Source organism: Festucalex cinctus, chromosome 10 (genome assembly GCF_051991245.1).
Source record: "Festucalex cinctus isolate MCC-2025b chromosome 10, RoL_Fcin_1.0, whole genome shotgun sequence".
NCBI classification, from domain to species: Eukaryota; Metazoa; Chordata; class Actinopteri; order Syngnathiformes; family Syngnathidae; genus Festucalex; species Festucalex cinctus.
Window position 1 is genome coordinate 21,079,238 of NC_135420.1, and position 18,565 is coordinate 21,097,802.

The window sequence follows — 18,565 nt, forward strand, 5'->3', positions numbered from 1 at the left end:
CTTCTTTCCTGGTCTACATTTGCCATTTTTGGCCTTAAGTCCCTTCAAACGCAGCTGTGTTAGCTTAAAAGTGTCCCGTTTTTTTCCGACCCTTCTTTTGGGAAAGAGTTGAGAATTCTATTTTGGATCAAAGCAGGCCAAAAAACGCCAGTTGGCCTCCGATGTGGGCGACACAACCGATTCTCTGTTTGCTCGGATTTCCTGGCGTGTTGTTTTTCAGAAAGGTGCAAGAAACCTGCGCATGAATCAGGCCAGTAAGTGGTGTCATTAAGCCGGGGACGCCGCAGACACTCGGGCCTTTCAGCGGCCACGCGCGCACACATGTGCCATAGATACGACGCACAAGCCCGCGTCTGTTTGAATCCACCGTCACGACCAACCCTCCCCAACGTCGCTATCATATGACCCCCAAGCCGGGGTCGGCTGTGTGACATTACATCATTTTTCTTAAACGGTCGCTCGGCTTCCAAAACTGTCGTTAATCATTTTGCCACCAATTTTGATAGGCTTTGCGGGAGGGTTTGTTAGTAAAGGAGCAAATTGATGTGAATTTTAAAGACCATCAAGGAACTTGAATACGTCAACACTTTTTTGACTGTGCTGCTGTTTTTCTTAGCAATACATACAATGGAAAATTACTTTTGAATTGTTTGTATGAACATATTTGCCTGCCCACATACCAAGTATGAAATTAATTTGACCGGGAGTCAATTTTATTTTATTTTTTTGTGACCCCGCCTACAGTAGGTATAAAAAGTCTACACACCTCTGTATAAACTTTTTATATCCACAAAGCAATTTACAGCACATTGAGGACAAATTAGTTCTGATTGTTGTTGTTTTTGTTTACTTTTTTCTCTATTTATTTACCTCTTAAAACATTTTTTATATTTTATACCTGTGCATGTCCCGTAAGTTTGGGAGGGTGATCGAGGGAGGGGTGGGGAAAAGGAAGTGCCTTTTGATTTGCAATGGAGAAAATAAAAAAATAAAAAATAAAAAATAAAAAAATAAAACAAAAATAGCATTTTATGCTGACATTGCCTAAAATGCGTATTTATTGGTTGCTTGATATTTAATTCTACTTATGTTTATTTTTGTATTTATTTTCACACATTTTGTATATCTTTTTTTGTGTTTAATTTTTAAATATTTATTTATTTATTTATTTATATATTCATTCATTAATTCATTCAATCATGTAAAATTTTCTGAATTTCTGTTAATCTTTTTGAGAAGGGAAATACATGTAAACAACTGGAATAATGCAGTTGCATATTTGTACACACCCTCTTATAATTAGGATGTCGCTATGTTCAGAAATAATAATATCAATCACATTTGGAGTCAGTACACACCTGTCACAATTTTAAAGTACATCTGATTAACCCCAAATAAAATTCAGCTGTGCGAGTAGGCTTTTCCTGACATGTTTTTACTTTTAAGTAGACGCCTGAAGGTTTTATACTGGCTGCCATTTTGATTTCTTCATCATCTTCTCTATCTTGACTGAGGCGTCAGGTCCAGATGGATGGGGGGGGAGGGAGAAGTGTTCTTTTGGTGATACCTTTCAGAGTAATGGCCCAAAAAGTTCAACCTTGGTTTCATCGGACCACAACACATTTTCCCACATGTGTTTGGGAGGTTTTGTGGGTTTGAAACAGGGGTGTGTAGACCTTTATTATATACACTGTAATACCACCCAAACATTGAGTTTCTCCACCCATGACATGGGCTGGGCTAATATCGAGTATTTTATTTTTGTCCTAACCGACGGACACGGAAGCATAATTGCGTCAAAGCCAAAAGCTCAGCACAGAACATGAACGTAGCGTGTATCTTTGTGCTGAGGGCATGTCTTTATCTTTTGGACTTCTTCCATTTCAAACAAGTCCATTTGGGCGAGAGCTGCAGAGAAAACATGAAGTCACTAAAGCCTGTAAGGCCTTTTTGGAAACTTCCAATCTACAATATTTTGATTCTGGCCAACCTGGATAGAGTTGGGTTGACATTCAACTCAAGTAAAGCGAAGCCAAAACACACGTAAAACTGCACAATGCCCAAGTCATTTGCCAGCTCTTGCTCAGGTTATATGGAGGCAGTAACTCTGTTTTAGAACCATGTGTCTCGACGCTGGCAGCGGCTGTTAAAAGTAATGGATTTTAGACATGTGCTCAGTTTCCTGTTAGACGATTTGGTTTCGACACCAGGGAAACGTGCTCACTGGCCAAGGCGAGGGCAAGCTTGTGGCAGCGTGTGCATACAGTCTGTGTTAGGTAAGGGAATAGCGGAAAGTAATGGAGTACAAATACTTTGTTATTACACTTAATTTTTGGGGTGTCTGTACTGTACTTGATTGGTTGAAGGACTTGTATCAGTACATTTACCAGTGTTAATTTTATCTGTACTACTTAAGTACATAGTGTGATTACTTTTGCTACCTCTAGTATTGCATATAACTGACAACATAAATTCATTTTTTCTTTTGTACATAAGCGCATTTCAATTTGTACTTTTGTGTAAGTATCTTCTACTATCACCAGTCTTTTTTTACACAAGTATCTGTACAACTAAATTACCTATTGTGAGTACTTTTGCAACTACTTGTAATTGACAGTTAAAAAAAAAATGTACTCAGTCTTTGCTTTTGTTTATTTATATACAGGAGTTAAATAAGCACATCTACTTTTACAATTTATTTATTTTTATCACAAGTATCTGTACCAGTACTACTTAAGTACATAATTTGAGTACTTTTGCCACCTCTGGTGGTATTGTATATAACTGTCGAAAGAAATTCATTTTTACTTTTGTACTTTTAGTCTATACTTTTGCGCAAGTGAAGAGTTAAATCAGTACTTCTACTTTCAACAGTCCTTTGTTATACAAGTATATGTACTACTTAAGTACACAGTGTGAGTACTTTGCTACCATTAGTAATTGGGGAGCAAGAAGCCATGTTTATTTTGTACTTAAGTGCATTTCAAAGTCTGTGCTTTTATGGTTTATTTATGTTGAATAAGTGCTTCTACTTTTGCCAGTATTTTTATTAACACAAGTATCTGTGCTACTTAATTACAATTTGAGTACTTTTGCCACACCTGGTATTGTATGTTATTGACAGTAGAAGTTGTACATTATATTCGTACTTTTAGTTTTTACTTTTACGTATGTAAAGATTTAAATCAATACTTCAACTTTTTACAAAAAAATATTTTATTACACAGGCACATCTAATATTGTACATAATTGGCACAAAAAATCTATTTTTGTTTACGCTCACTTCTGAGTTTTACTTTATTTCTGTCTTTAGAGTTGAATCAGTACTTCTAATTAATTACCGTATTTTCCGCACTATAAGGCGCACCTAAAAGCCTTCAATTTTTTTCCAAAGCTGACCATGCGCCTTATAATCCAGTGCGCCTTATATATGGATCAATATTGAGCCGCAACAGGTCCGCTGTCAAGACGCTATCAGTGACGCGCATGTGCAGAAGATCCCGCCATCTTGGATCGCTAGCTAATACTAATACTTTACCTCAGAGCAAATAATAAAACAGCTGTTTATTCATTTTGGGAGTGAATGGAGTTGTCAGAAAGCTGGTTTGTAATCTATTAATAAAGTTTGACTGACCTATCTGTTTTGTTGACATTCCCTTTAGCGCAGCACCATCTAATGGATGCATAACGTAACCCCAGCCTCTACTGTAGCGACTTTATATGGGAAAAGTTTTAAAATATGTCATTCATTGAAGGTGCGCCTTAGTGCGGAAAATACGGTATCTGTTCTTCTACTTAAGCAAAGAGCGTACGTGAGTCTGGGTCTGCTTTCAATGTTTTTGTCGGAAAAGGGCGACATCAACATCAAGACAATAGCTCCGTGTTTACACAGAAAGCTCATAAACCTTGGCGAGACCTGAAATCCGACGCGGTGTTGTTGCCTCCGTTTATTCTCCTGCCACATTCCCACCGGGCGATACTGTATGACCTTTCCCCTCACCCTTCTTCACTTCCCTCTCTATAAACACTCGCGACCGTCACGGGCAACCGATGGCCTTCGCCTCCGCGCGCTGTCAGGAGGACACACGCGGCCGGAGGAGCGGCTGGGCGAGGTGGGAGGTGAAGGAGGGCCGCTGTGATCTTAGTAATGGAGCGTGGACCGCACCGTCATGTGGTGGTCTCATAAACAGTGGTCCACCGCAGCGAGGCGAGGCCACACACTCCTCGCCCAATCTTTTGTGCGAGAGGATGTGTGTAGTCCACCGCAGCATGTGTCACACAGATGGCCCTCGAAAGAAGATTTTAAAGCATCACAGTGAGTGTGTACACACACACACACACACACACTTGGGACAAGGTCAGTGGTTGTCAAAGTTCAAGTCATATTTGTGCCTTTGAAGCACATTCTGTACCATGGGTCAAACATTCCCGACATGCAAATAAATCACTACTTTTGCCATGGAGGAGGCACGTGAGACCTGATGTTGGTAATTTTGCAGAAACGTGCAGGCCGGAGAATCTGGGGGAATGAGGGCTGCGCCGCTGTGGGAGTGGTCACATCACAAAAAATGGTCCTGCATTAGAGTCTCAACATCAGTGCTATTAAGTGGACACTTGGAAACCGCCCTCCACTAGTTTTGGGCTGATACTAGATTCAGATGGTATGATAACCATCAACAAAAATATCATGGTGTCATGGTCTTAAAATTAGAGCTCTGATATGCCTTTTAAAAAAAAAAAACATTTCGATAAATAAAAACATTTTCTCATTCAACAATATATTTTGTTTTTAAACAAATGATACAATATTTTGTACCGGTTAAAAACAAAAACATTCCATGTTTAGTTAAAAGAAAGAAAAAGAGAAAAAAGAAAAGACAGAAAAAGAAAGAATGAAAAAAGAAAAAAAGAAGAAACTAAGGAAATGAAAGAAAGAAAAAAAAGAAGAAACTAAGGAAATGAAAGAAAGAAAGAAAGAAAGAAAGAAAGAAAGAAAGGAAGGAAGGAAGGAAGGAAGGAAGAGAGAAAGCGAGAAAGAAAGAAAAAGATAAACCTTCTTCTGTCACATTCTTCTTCTGTTTTAATGAAAAATCACAGTGTCCCATCACTGGTAATCTGTTTTTAGAAATGACCCATGGGCTACTCATTGTCCTTGAGGCTAATTAGTACCCATTGGCACCATGTATTTTTTTTTTTTTTTTTAAAGTACAAGTACAATGCACATTAATCAACATAGCAAACAAGGATCCTATGTTCGAGTTAGCAACATAGCACAGTGGCTGAATCTCTTCTCTGAATCGTCTTTGCGTGGTGTGTGTACAATAACTGCTCACCCCTCCCCTCTCTGCTCAACCAAGACAGAGCGGGGGGGAAAAAAAGTGGCTGACCTCTAACATTAATTTCAAAGAGGCGGCTCATTTACTTAGCAAGAAGTGAAAAAGCTAATTGCCGGTGATGGACACTTTTAACTGTTATTAAAAATCTTTCTGCTCAAGTTGTATGGAGTTTTTGTGAGAATTAAAGATGTACTTTTTACTGGTTATATTGAAATAAGTTTTTTTTTTTTTTTTTTTGCAGTGAACATCTAGAGTGTAAAAGCGTACAACCTGCTTATTAATCATCTTGTCAGTGTAACTTAATTACAGCGAACCAAAATAAGCTACAAGTTGTACACGGGTCACATGGATTTCTAATGCATCATCCAGTCACTCCTCTGGTGGAATGGACGTGTTTTGCCCAGCTGTCAAAGTGTCTGCGTCTAATGTGACGTGACGTGTGTTTTTAGCTTTTATTTGGGCCCGCGTGTGTGCGAAGCCGGGCGGCTTTTAGGATAGTCTCGCTGTCTTACTGTTGTTACTGGTTCAATGCTCACCACAGCGCGGCAGATCTCTATCAAGCCACTTCTCTTTATGTGCACCATGGCATCATACGGGGTGGTTAGTTTGACGCTGTTAGCCCGCTAGTGCGCATTCAGCAGTCATTTCATTCACAAGCACACATTACTCTTGACCACAGACTCCCTAGTAGGGTTACATGTTGGCCTCGGATCCTGCGTAGGTCAGCACATGATCTTTTCAAAAGTTTCAGGCTGTTTAGAGGCAATGTTTGACTATTTTGCACCACAATGGTGGGATACGGAGCTGGAAAAAGTACTCACACGTTGTACCAAAGGGATACTTGACTCATTGAACCATTTTCAGCAGTGAAAAGTTCAGATTTTGTCCTGAATTAATTTGATAACTTCATTATTTTTCATGTACAATTAACACCCTTAAAACTATTTTTTCTGCTTGTTGTTGACTGATGATGACATCACATGTGCTGAGGAAGTAGGTAACGGCCAATCATGGCTCACTTGTTTTCTCGGTTTGGTCAGAAAAATGAGCCGTGATTGGTCGTTACCGACTTCCTCAGCAGGTGTGATGTCATCATCAGTCAACACCAAGCAGAAAAATTACTTTTTAAAGGTATTAATTGTACATGAAAAATAATGAAGTTACCACATTAACTTATTTAGCCCATTATAGCAATAAAAAGTTAATATTTTTTCTATAATTAATTTGATACTTTCATTATTTTTCACGTACAATTAGTACCTTTAAAAACACATTTTGCAACTTGCTGTCGACTGAAAATGACATCACAAGGGCTCAGGTAACCAATCACAGCTCACCTGTTTTCTAGGTTTAGTCATGTGACATTCACAAGCTGAGCTGTGATTGGTTACCTGAGTACTTTGTGATGTCATTTTCAGTAGACAGCAAGTTGCAAAATGTGTTTTTAAAGGTACTAATTGTAAGTGGAAAAAATAATAAAAATCTAAAATTTATTATAGGCAAAATATGAATGCCAAAAATGGCAAAATAAAGTATCCCTTTAATTGTAGACAAAATGATAACTTTTTATAGCTGAAAATGGCTCACTGAGTCAACTATCACTTTAAAAAGAAGTTCAGATGATAAAAACATAAAAAAATGAGTGGTCAAAGTAGAAGTAGAAGCCTTGTAAACAAAAGGAAGAATACAGACTGAAATGTACTTATATACAAAAATTAAAATGTGATAATGTTGTGAACTGAATAATACAAATGGTTAATTAGCTGATGATAATAATTGTACATATTTCTTGTTTTTGTGTATAGTTAGTGGGAGTCCTGCACAAAATAAAAAAAAAATAAAATAAAAAAAAATGGCTGCTCTCATCTTGTGTTTTGTATGTTGTAAAATGTGACAGAGGCAAGATTAAAAAATAAGGTTAGTAAAATAAGGTAAGTGTTTCTATTTTGTATTTGAGAATAGACTAGCATATTTTGCAAGTTACAAACAAACAAACAAACAAACATTCTGATTAGCGCACAGTTGTCTCTTCATAATTGGACAACATTTTGACGACAAAGATGGATTTTCACTTTTCTCGCCGCCAGTCCAACGTTCTCTACTGAATATTTTAAGACAAGCGGCGACTGGATTAGCTAAAGCTAGCGAGGCTAACAGCTATTATAGTCTGTTTAAAGATCGTCACTTCGATGGCAGGAGGCGAGGACAGCAAATGGGTGACGTCCTCTGTGAATTGGCCAACTTATTTGACGAGACGCCAAAAACACGACGACTTCAATCTTTAAACATTGATGTGGAGTTAGCTTATCAATTTAACCCCAAGTTGGGAGTAAAAATAAAAAGTCACCAAAAAGACAAGATACACAATATAGATACCTGAAAAGAAACAAAGTACTTGGTTACTTCCCACGTCCATGTTTGGCATACTGTATGTTTGCTCTTTTCCTAATGCCAGCTGCCGGTTAGCTTAGCTTGGCACAACGACTGGAATGAAGTGGCTCTGTGTGCAGGAAACAGCATTAACTGGCTCTATCTTGTATGGTCAATCGGAACAAAAATACTTTGTGGTTGCGGTCTTGGCCGGGCAGAGAAGCTTTTGTTTGTTTTTGTGTGGTTCCAATCAGTCAACTTTGCACTGTATTTACAGAAAAAATATCCAACTATTATCCTCAAGGATAGCCGTGTTTCCTTCAAAGATGGCCTCGGGTTAATTAACAGTGATTATATACGTCGAAAAAGCAGATACAATAAAATATTTCAGCGCAAATGGGAATTGACAAAAGAAAGAAATGTTTTTTCTTGTGTGGTTGTCCTACGCACCCCTAGAGAATTGGAATGACCCAGCCGGGGCCCCTCTAAAGTGACACAGTCGTACATCACACGCAAACTTCCCAAAAAAAGATGAATCACAACAGAGGAATGTTTTGTGTAAATCTAAGACGGTTCACTTGCCTAATTGGGTTAATACAGTATGTTTGTTGCACTATGTAGGAATTAACTCCAGTTTGAGAACGAATGGATGGATGGTTGTTTAGTGTGTTGCGGTGCAGCTGAGCTACACCGAAGGAGAGAAGCTAATAGTTTATGCAAACACGCAAACTGTTTTCACACAAAATTGCAGAAATGAGCAACATTTCCTTTACAGGATTATGTAGGGCAAACGTCTGCAGTGAACAGAAGGCGTTCATAAACGGTCGGGACATAAATGGAAGCATTTGTGTGACGTAATAGGCGATGACATGAAGGAATGATGAGTCTGATTCCAAGACGTGTGCACGTCTTTCCTCTGTGGTTGCAATGATTCACTAAAGTTAGGAAATGGAACTATCAGACATTTCTAAAAAGCAGGATTATTAAATGGGCTGTAAAGGTACTGCAGTAATGTAAGGGAGAAAAAAAAACACAACTTAAAACAAATACACAGTCGAATAGTAGTCTTTGCCTTACTCAACCTCACCAAATTTTGCAGGTGTCTTCATGCCAGTAATAATTTCTGATTGGTTACTGTTGGGAACTCTTAGAACACCACTTTTTTGTTTATTTTTTAATTTTAGATCTCTAAAACCCGTTTCCTTCCCAAAGTCAATCATGTGCATCTTGATATGATGTACAAAATGTACCAAAAAGCCCAAAATGTACAATGCATTTTCAGTGAAAATATGCAACTTTTTTTTCTAGGAAACATATTTGCAAAAATATTTTTTTCCTCCAAAATATACAACCTTTAATTTGATCTTTTTTTTTTTTTTTTTTTTTTTAACAAAACATAAATGGAACTCTTCAAAATATAAACAGTGGACCATTAAAATGCATGTTTGTTTTTTTCTCGTTTTTTACCCTTAAAATTCTTTTAAAAATGGAGAAAAAAAAAAAATCCCAAAAATATTTTCTTACTGAAACTTTTTGGCGAAACAACTTTTTTTTCTAAACATTAATATTTTTTCTACAATATATTTAAAAATTCTAAAAAGCTATATATAGATATACAAATTAAATATATGTACATTTAATGACTTTTTGAATATGATTTTAGTCCCGTAAGAGTACAAGTCTTATTTTTATGTCATTTTGTCCGTTGCCAGGGGTCTTTCAAAACCAGGAAAAAAAAATATTGTCCAATCATGTTTATTTTGATATTCCCCAATCTTTGTGAAGTAACTGGAATACTGCAAGAGAAATGTTTTGGTTTTTTGTTTTTTGTTTTTTTTTTTTTAAAAAAGGTCTTATTTTTAAGCTATGACGTGTCAACTAAAGAGGACATTTTTTTTAAAATGCTACGCTCAAATACAGTTAAAATAATTCAAACAATACTTGAATGTGTTCTTAAGAGTCTTATAGAAAACATGCTAACATCTAAGGCCTAAATTTGTTCAATCAAAAGTGTGATACATTTACTTTTCCTCTTCCCTAAAAAGTACTTGCACTGAGGGAAGCCATTTTCTTTTATGATGCACTCAAAGGTAGCAAAACCCTTACACATTTGGTATCATTGGAAAGCTCTGAATGTCCTCTATAGAACACAAAAGGAGTTAATTCAATCCTATGCACTGGGTGGGAGATATTCAGGTTTACAAAAGGTCCACTACAGAGGACAAATCTGAATTGCTGGTAGTCAGGAGGTTACACCACCTACTGCATACTACACAAAATGGCTACGCTAAATTTCCAAGTCTTGAGTTTACAACATTGCATGTGGGCGGAGCATGGCTGCGAAGATCCTCTCGGACATATTCATAGACAGAATGTATAGCTGGAAAAACTTGAACATGCAAACTCCACACAGATTCGAACCCAAAGCTTGCAGCTGAGAAGCAGGCAGACCTGCTTAGTTGTAGACCAACATTCTGCAGGACAGGAACTAGTAAAAAAAATATTACATGTGGAATTAACTTCCTAACAGACCACATTAATGTGTCTTTCCTTATTCAGTGACATGTCGTGAGGCTAATCCCGAACTGGAAATTAATGTCAATGCCAACATCCACCACTAAAATGAAAACAAAAGCCCCATTGTAACCAACACTAAAGACTTTAATGCCCTCACTTTCTAAAACTGTCTTCAATTCTTAAGTTTGTTATTCAGACCGGTCCTTACAGGGACATAAAAACACTTTTTTTACAAGCGTTCCCAGAGGTCACAAAGCAGTTGTGAGAAAGCGATCTCGTCAGATCTATTTCCATCATATTCTTCAGCCATATTTAACTTTCCTATCATAAAGGAAATAAATAAAGCCACGAGGATGCGGACATGAGTTCCAGAGTGATTGCTAGAGACCCAACCGGGCTACGATGACGAGTTCAGAAATTGTGGCAGGTTTATAAAGCAAACATTTTTTTCCCTTCCCAAGCCCTAAATCAAAAGTCACCAACCATGATAATCGACAGCAATTTCGCAACATGACTGATTTGACCTCTTCCCACAGATGACAGTAAATGACCTCACTTGGGACAAAAACTTCTCTGCTTTCTCGTTATGGAGGACCAAAACTGCCAAAATTCAAAATAAAAAAATGACTAAATAAATACATAAATAAATGACTAAAATAGAAAATAAAAATGTTATATAAAAAATATATATAATTCAAAATTTATATCCCAAAAAAATAAATATAAATGGAAATAAATCAGTTTTTATTTTCACTTTTAGTAATTTATTTATTTATCTATTCATTTAGTCATTTATTTATCTATTTATTTAGTCATTTATTTATCTATTTTTTTAGTCATTTATTTAGTCATTTATTTATTTAGTCATTTATTTATTTTGAATTTTGGCAGTTTTGGGCCATACTGCCAAGACTGAATCCAACCCAAGATACGCTTAGGACCGCCCCCTCATTTGAATAACATTTCGACATGAAAAATTCAAAATAGATAAATGACTCAATAAATGACAAAATAAATAAATACATAAATAAATAGACAAACAAATGACTAAATAAATAGATAAATGACTAAAAAATAAATAAATGACTAAATAAATTACTAAAAGTGAAAATAAAAACGGATTTATTTCCATTTATATTTATTTTTTGGATATAATTTTCAAATTATATTTTTATTTTCACTTTCAATCACTTATTTATTTATTTAGTCATTTATTTATTTTGAATTGCATCAGCTTTGGTCCTCCATCAGTGACTACCATAAAACGTTATAGAAGGTTAATCAGAAGCTAGTGCGGTTCGCTAACACTAATTTGTGCAAAAAAAAAAAAAAAAATGTCCTGTCATGCATCCTTCCTTCCTTCCTTCCTTCCTTTCCCGCCTGCTTTGATGGTGTTATTCCGAGTTGGGTGCAGATAAAAAGGTTATCTGAACAATGCAGCAAAGCGGGCCTCCAGACAAACGGTCACCTGGTGGTCTTTAGGACCCCAGGAGCGCCGCTGATAAACCACCAGAATGCCCCACCACATCTGATACATTATCTGGCCTCAGCGCTCAACTCGCAGACCCCCGACCAGACCATCGTGGACAACACGGAGCGGTGATGCAGGGAAAATCCTTTTTACAAGGAAAATCCGGGTTTGTAACGTTGGCAGTGTAAAAATGAAATTAATTTGGTGCGGCAGTAGTAGGAAATGCAGCATTGGAAGTTGCGTCAGGTTGTTCCTTTTTTTCCGCCACTGCTTCTCCATTGTTCCCACCTCCTTTCACATTCCCCAACGTCTAACTCATCAGGGCTGGCCTACGTCACGCCGACATGACTCATTGCGGGACTCGCACATGTGAACTGAATGCGCGCACACACAAACACAAATAAACACAAGCTGTATTTTCCCACAATTTACCAATCATGTAGCTACATTTGGTTTTTTTTCCCCACCATCATAGAAGTGGTTAGCATTGAGGCCAGGATAAGGTTCTAGTTTCAAGTTCGGGTTGCGGTTTGAAGTGAAGGTTGGGTTTTCAAGTTTGGGTTCGGCTCGCTGCACACCATTGTCGTGTGCGTGATTCTGCAGCGAGTTTTCATGCAAGCAGAAGCACAATTTGAATCGCAGGTGAATGGCGTCGAAACGTAACAGATGTATGACACCCCTGACACCAGAAAATTTCCAAGTTTCCAAGTATGAAGCAAAATCCAAGTCATACCAACACTGTAGTTTATACAGTATATATTATATTTTACAATATGTACTTGACTATATGTAAATTTATCTCTAAATGGGGCTAAAAAGCGAAGCATGGAGATTCTGTCATAGAAAAGCATGAGTAATGTCATGAGTAGGGTCATGTAAGGGTTATGTTATGCTTACTGTAATGACTAGGGTCATGTAAAGGTTACTGTAATGACTAGGGTCATGGCCGGGTTATGTTATGCTTACTTCTCGGTTTGGGCTTAAATAGATTGATCGGATTGGCTGTGGCTAGACATGTGATTAACTGGACTGACATGGAATTATCTGATTGGCTGTTGACCAAGTAAAGAGATTAAAGATTCTTGACATCACATAGCTCCTGACATCACGTAGTGTTTTTCCAGTTGAAACCAGATGATGGTTACATCAGTTCAAAATCAGACACTTGACCTCACGGTCATGACCCAAACATAACTCTTGCATGACCCAACTTAACCCTGGCATGACCCAGTCATGACATGTTCTGTATGTGGCGCTTCAACACATTTAAAAATATAACAAGTTTGGGTTAGTATTTAATTTAAATGCTCTAAAACGGACGGCAATTTGAGGAACTGTTATGGGGGAATGGTTGGCAGTGAACGAGCTAATTTAGGGCATCAAGTCAGGGTAAGGATTTGTTGTCAGGGCTATTAGGCTGAAGATGGGTTTTCTTTTTCAGGTTTCACATCTTGGGGCTCAAATTGCTGGTTTAAAATGGTTTTGAATTAAGCTTGGAGCCAAGGCCAATGGGAGTGTGTTGGTGAGCTTGTAAATGGCCTGTCAGAGGATGTGCACATCTGTCGCCGCCTGCTCAGGGTAAAGTCAACAGCACCGAGGGTCGTTCAATGTTGCTCCAATGCAAGGAAGGCCGACCAAAGGCACACGATGCGAAGACTGGAATTTCACTGCATATTTGCTTTAATGAATCAAAGTGATGCTTTCAATGTTGAAATCACATTCTTCTTCTGCGGATCAACCTCCACTTTCACCCCACTTCCACATTTAGCTTCCGCAACGCAAGACATTTGGAATGACTCTTCCATTTCATGTCCATTTCGGTCCCGTCCAATGGGAGAGGTCTGACCTATCTCATACCCTCGAGTGACAAAACGGAGCGCGGTCGTTAGTCACTTTGGAAAGAAAAATCGATGACACGTCAAATAGGAGAAACATTGGTGAGGTTAGAACATTGTTGGCCCGCATACAGGCCCACCGACTCCCCATAAAAGGAAAAGAAACACACAAGCTCTCTTTTTTTTTTTATCTTTACACTGAGATAAACTCATTGACATTCGACATTAATGAATAAAATGAATTCATTTCCTTGATACTGGTCACCACAGGAATTTTTGGACATGGCACATCTGTCTACATCTGCAATATGTTTATTATTGTGGTTGTACTTTATGGTGGTTTGGAGCTCCACTGCACCACAGTGAGAACTGTTTCTAATACTTTGGTTACCTTAGCAACTAAATACGAGAAATACAGTGCAGTTGGAAAACCACATTACAAATTCTTAAATTGTGAAATGAATACCGTACATTTGCAAAAGTGTTGCTCAACAGTGAACTTGAATATCTCAGGAATTCATATTTTCCTTGTTTGTATCTATGGTTGTTTACATGATATATAATATATCATATTCATCTTGTTAATATTTACAATTCATTTTTTGTGTACAGCATTGAAAACAGATTTATTATTTTTATTAATAAATGATACAATTGAATACATTTAGCATTCTATTATTCATAATACAAAATTAACAACATATAGTATGTATACTGTACTATAATAATAAAAGACATGTACATGGGCGTGTAGAGGGCGGGACTAATGGGGAAACGCCCCCCGACAAAATAGATTGCGGTGAAAAAAACAGCTGTTCACCTAAAATTAATATTTTTGTTATTTTATTATTGAATTATGAAATACTATGTAATAATAGTTATATATTTAACATTTGCTCGACTTAGTGTATATTATTGATTATAAATTAGTATTATACATTACTTTTTTTTTTTATCAGTCTTTAATGTCTAGTGTATTTAATTGAGTTTTTTTAAATTAATAATTTATTTTTTTTGCTGCACAAGAACTGCACATCAACAACAGTAGGTGGCAGTAGTGCTCTCATGTACTTATTTTTCCATCCATCCACACGTTAAATATTTTACGACAGGCTAAAAAAAAAAATGTTAATAAAGATATTCTTTGTTGTGTGTTTTAATGTTAAGACAGTGGTGTATTTCTCACAGTTTTATAGACAAATGTTTGATGCTCATGCTATGCAGAAGTGAAGAAGAAGTGATGTCCATACATGATTCCTGGACGTGAACAAATGTAACAGTGAGGGAGGAGCTGAAGTCACAAGACCCGCCCAGCATCCTTCTGAGAGCAAACCACTGTTTGCAGCTGCCTGGGCGATGAGCACAACCGACCAAGCACTCCCCCCCAAAAATTTCACACAACTTTTGCCACCGCACTTGTGACTGGACAACCGTTACACTCTACATCTTTTTTTTGTTTGTTTGTTTGTTTTAATGCATCTATAAAGCGGAGGGACATGTTTAAACGAGGACAGTAAGTGCAGGAAGAGCTTCACGGACCAATGATTTATTCAAATGTGGTGAGTAGTTTCTTTTCTTTCTGGACAAGTTTTCAACTTTTCACCCCACAACAACATTGATCCTGAGTCATTCATTGGTGCTACATTTGAGCTGTTTTGAGAGTTAGGCGGGTATTTCAAGATTGATTAAGACTGAAACATGCAATTTCCATCGCTTATTATGCTTTTGGTTCATTTCTAACATTTAGTTCTCCAAAATAAAGTGCAGTTAGTAAAAAAAGAAAGAAAACCAATTGAACTATTTAACCAATGTTAGAACTACTTTATTTCTGTTCTTTCTACATCCTTGAAAATGCTGGGTAAAAAAAAATAGAAGTATTCACTCACTGGGTTAAATTTTACTTAATTTTGGTTTTTTTTTTAAATCCCCCCCCCCCCCAAAAAAATTTATAAATAAATTATTTTAATTATTTTATTTGAAATTCGCAGATTGGTGTTTTTTTTTTTTTTCATATTGGGTTGTTTTTGACCCAAAGGTTTTAAGGGTATATGCACAGTTTAAGTCATCTTTCTTATGTATTTAACAGAGGGTAATGCACATTAACAAAATATAATAAATAATAAAATAAATAATAATAAACATTGCTATATATATATACCCCATAGGTAGGCAAAAGGCTATATATATATATATCGAGATAAAAAGAATTCTAAACAAACATTAAAAAAAAATAAAAAAGTATTGAAAATAACGATTTATCTTGAAATTTCTGGGTAAAAAATAATCCATGGGGTTAAAAAAAATAAAAAATAAAAAATGGACCAACCTGCTACTTATGTCAACTTAATCCAACTTTGTTTTGTACGCAACAACCCAATGTTGGGTTATATTGACCCAAGACGTGGGTCAGTCCAAATTGGGTTATATCAATAATAACCCAATTTTGGTCAAAAAGTGGGCAGACGTGCTACTTTGGCTTGTTTTATACAAAACATCGTTGGGTCATATTGACCCAAGTGGGTCAGTCCATTTTTTTTTTTTTTGGACCAAAATTATTTTGTTTTGAGTCAACCTATTTTAATTGAAAAAAATCTCAAAAATAGTCTCATAATACAAAATCAAATGGGGGTTACTTTTGTTTACATATTACTTACTCCTGAATTGCATTATCTATATTGAATTTTTCTGATAAATAATTCAGCAATGCATATTTATGTGTTGTGTATTGTGATATTTTATGTAAATGCACAACAAGGTATATAAAATAATATGAATTTTTGAATCCGACCTTTGCATGTGCTCGTCAGACCCAGCGGAGGCGGCTGCAGTAGGATGCCCGTCCCCTCCGAGTCCAGTGCTGTGGCGCCCCCTGCCGTGTGAGCGAGGCAGCATGGGCACGGCGCCGGAGGCCGGCATGAACATGGTGATCGTGGCCCACTACAACAACTCGGGCAAGTGGGAGCGGGCCCGCGGCGGCGGCGCCTGCAAGACGGCCGTGCTGCTGCTCATCTGCGTGCTGATCGTCCTGGAGAACCTGACGGTCCTGCTGGCCCTGTGGCGGAACAAGCGCTTCCACGGCCGCATGTACTTCCTCATCGGCAACCTGGCGCTGTCCGACCTGCTGGCCGGCGTGGCCTACGTGGTCAACATCTTCACCTCGGGGAGCAGGACCTACTTCCTGACGCCGGCGCAGTGGCTGGCCCGCGAGGGGAGCATGTTCGTGGCCCTCAGCGCCTCCACCTTCAGCCTCCTGGCCATAGGGATCGAGCGTCACATGACCATGGTGAGGCTCCGCCCGTGCGAGACGGCCGGACGCGGCCGGCTCCTGGGCCTCCTGGCGGCCTGCTGGCTGGTGTCGGTGCTGCTCAGCGCCCTGCCCAGCCTGGGCTGGAACTGCCTGGGCGACCTGGCCGCCTGCTCCACCGTCTTGCCGCTGTACGCCAAAAGCTACGTGGCGTTCTGCATCAGCGTCTTCAGCGCCCTGCTGGTGGCCATCGTCATCCTCTACATCCGGATCTACCGCCTGGTGACGTCCAGCGGGCGGCGGGTGAGCAGCCGGCCGTCCGAGTGCTCGCTGGCCCTGCTCAGGACGGTGGTGATCGTTCTCGGGGTCTTCGTGGTGTGCTGGGCGCCGCTTTTCCTGCTCCTGCTCCTGGACGTGGGCTGCAGCCCCGACGGGTGCCCCGTCCTCTACGAGGTGGACTGGTTCATCGCCCTGGCCGTGCTCAACTCGGCCCTCAACCCGCTCATCTACACGCTGTCCAGCAGGGAGATGAGGGCCGCCTTCTTCCGCCTGCTCTGCTGCTGCCAGGGCGGCGGCGAGTCCGCCGGGATGCCGGCGGCGGGCAACGCCAACCTGGGCACGGCAGGGCCCACGGGGGAGAACAGCAGGAGCAGCGTGGGGGGCAGAGGGGCTGGGGGGAAAGCCGCCCCGAACAGAGGGGTCAACGCGGACGGGAAACGCGGGGATCTCGCCGCCGCCGCCGCGCAGCCTCACCCGGCAGGACCCGCCGAGCTGCTGTCGGCCGTGCTGGTGAAGGCGGGGGCCCTGAGCAAGTTCTGACAGGGGGCACCTAGGAAGCCATAACGTTAGGTACACCTGCAGGAAAAAAAATTAACAGGACACAAATGCTGAAAAACCACAAACAACGGACACCAACTTTTTTTGTAATTACTTATTTTACTCGGTTAAATCCAAAACATACTACAAACTATGACCCCAATCATTTCAAGCTCATCACCATTCAGTGGGCTTCAGATGGGAAAATCAATTGAAACATCTGGGTCAAAAATATTCCAATTTGGATAAAAATTGGACTGACCCGCTACTTGGGTCAATTTGACCCAACTTTTTGATTGTGTTGCACAAAACAACCCATTTTTGGGAGGGTTGTTTTACAAAACTACCCATTTTTGGGAGGGTTGTTTTACAAAACTACCCATTTTTGGGGGGGTCATTTCGTGCAACATAACCCACAAAGTTGAGTCAAATTATTATTATTATATTTTTTTTTCCTTTAACCTAAATTGGGTTATTTTTGACACAACTGTTTTTAAATTGATAACTCAAAAAAAGGGGCAGCTCACACTTGGGTAAATTTGACCCAACATTTTGGGTTATTCATTTAACCCAAAAGGTTGGGGGGGGTTTTGAGTCGTTTTGTACAAACCAACCCATTTTTGGGGGCTGTTTTCTGGGTTATTCATTTGATCCAACTTTTTGGGTTGTGTTGCACAAAACAACCCCAAATGACCCATTTTTGGGAGGGTTGTTTTATAAAATACAACCAATTTTTTTTTTGATCATTTCGTGCAACATAACCGAGAAAGTTGAGACAAATTGACCCAAGTATCAATTCTTTTTTTTTTTTTTTTTTTTACCCAAATTGGGTTATTTTTGACACAACTGTTTTAAAAGTGATAACTTAAAAAGGGGCAGCCCACACTTGGGTAAATTTGACCCAACTTTTTGGGTCATTCATTTAACCCAAAAGGTTATTATTATTATTATTATTTTTTTATTTGTATTTTTTTTC

The 18,565-nt window shown here is 38.8% G+C and overlaps 1 protein-coding gene across 1 annotated transcript; it reads left to right on the plus strand.

Annotated features, from left to right (window-relative positions):
* Positions 1–14,879: 14,879 nt before the first annotated feature.
* s1pr3a (sphingosine-1-phosphate receptor 3a) lies at positions 14,880–18,308 on the plus strand. Its single transcript, XM_077535293.1, has 2 exons — positions 14,880–15,088; positions 16,337–18,308. The coding sequence occupies exon 2, from the start codon at positions 16,420–16,422 to the stop codon at positions 17,590–17,592; it is 1,173 nt and encodes a 390-aa protein (XP_077391419.1). The 5' UTR covers positions 14,880–15,088; positions 16,337–16,419; the 3' UTR covers positions 17,593–18,308.
* The last annotated feature ends 257 nt before the right edge of the window (positions 18,309–18,565 follow it).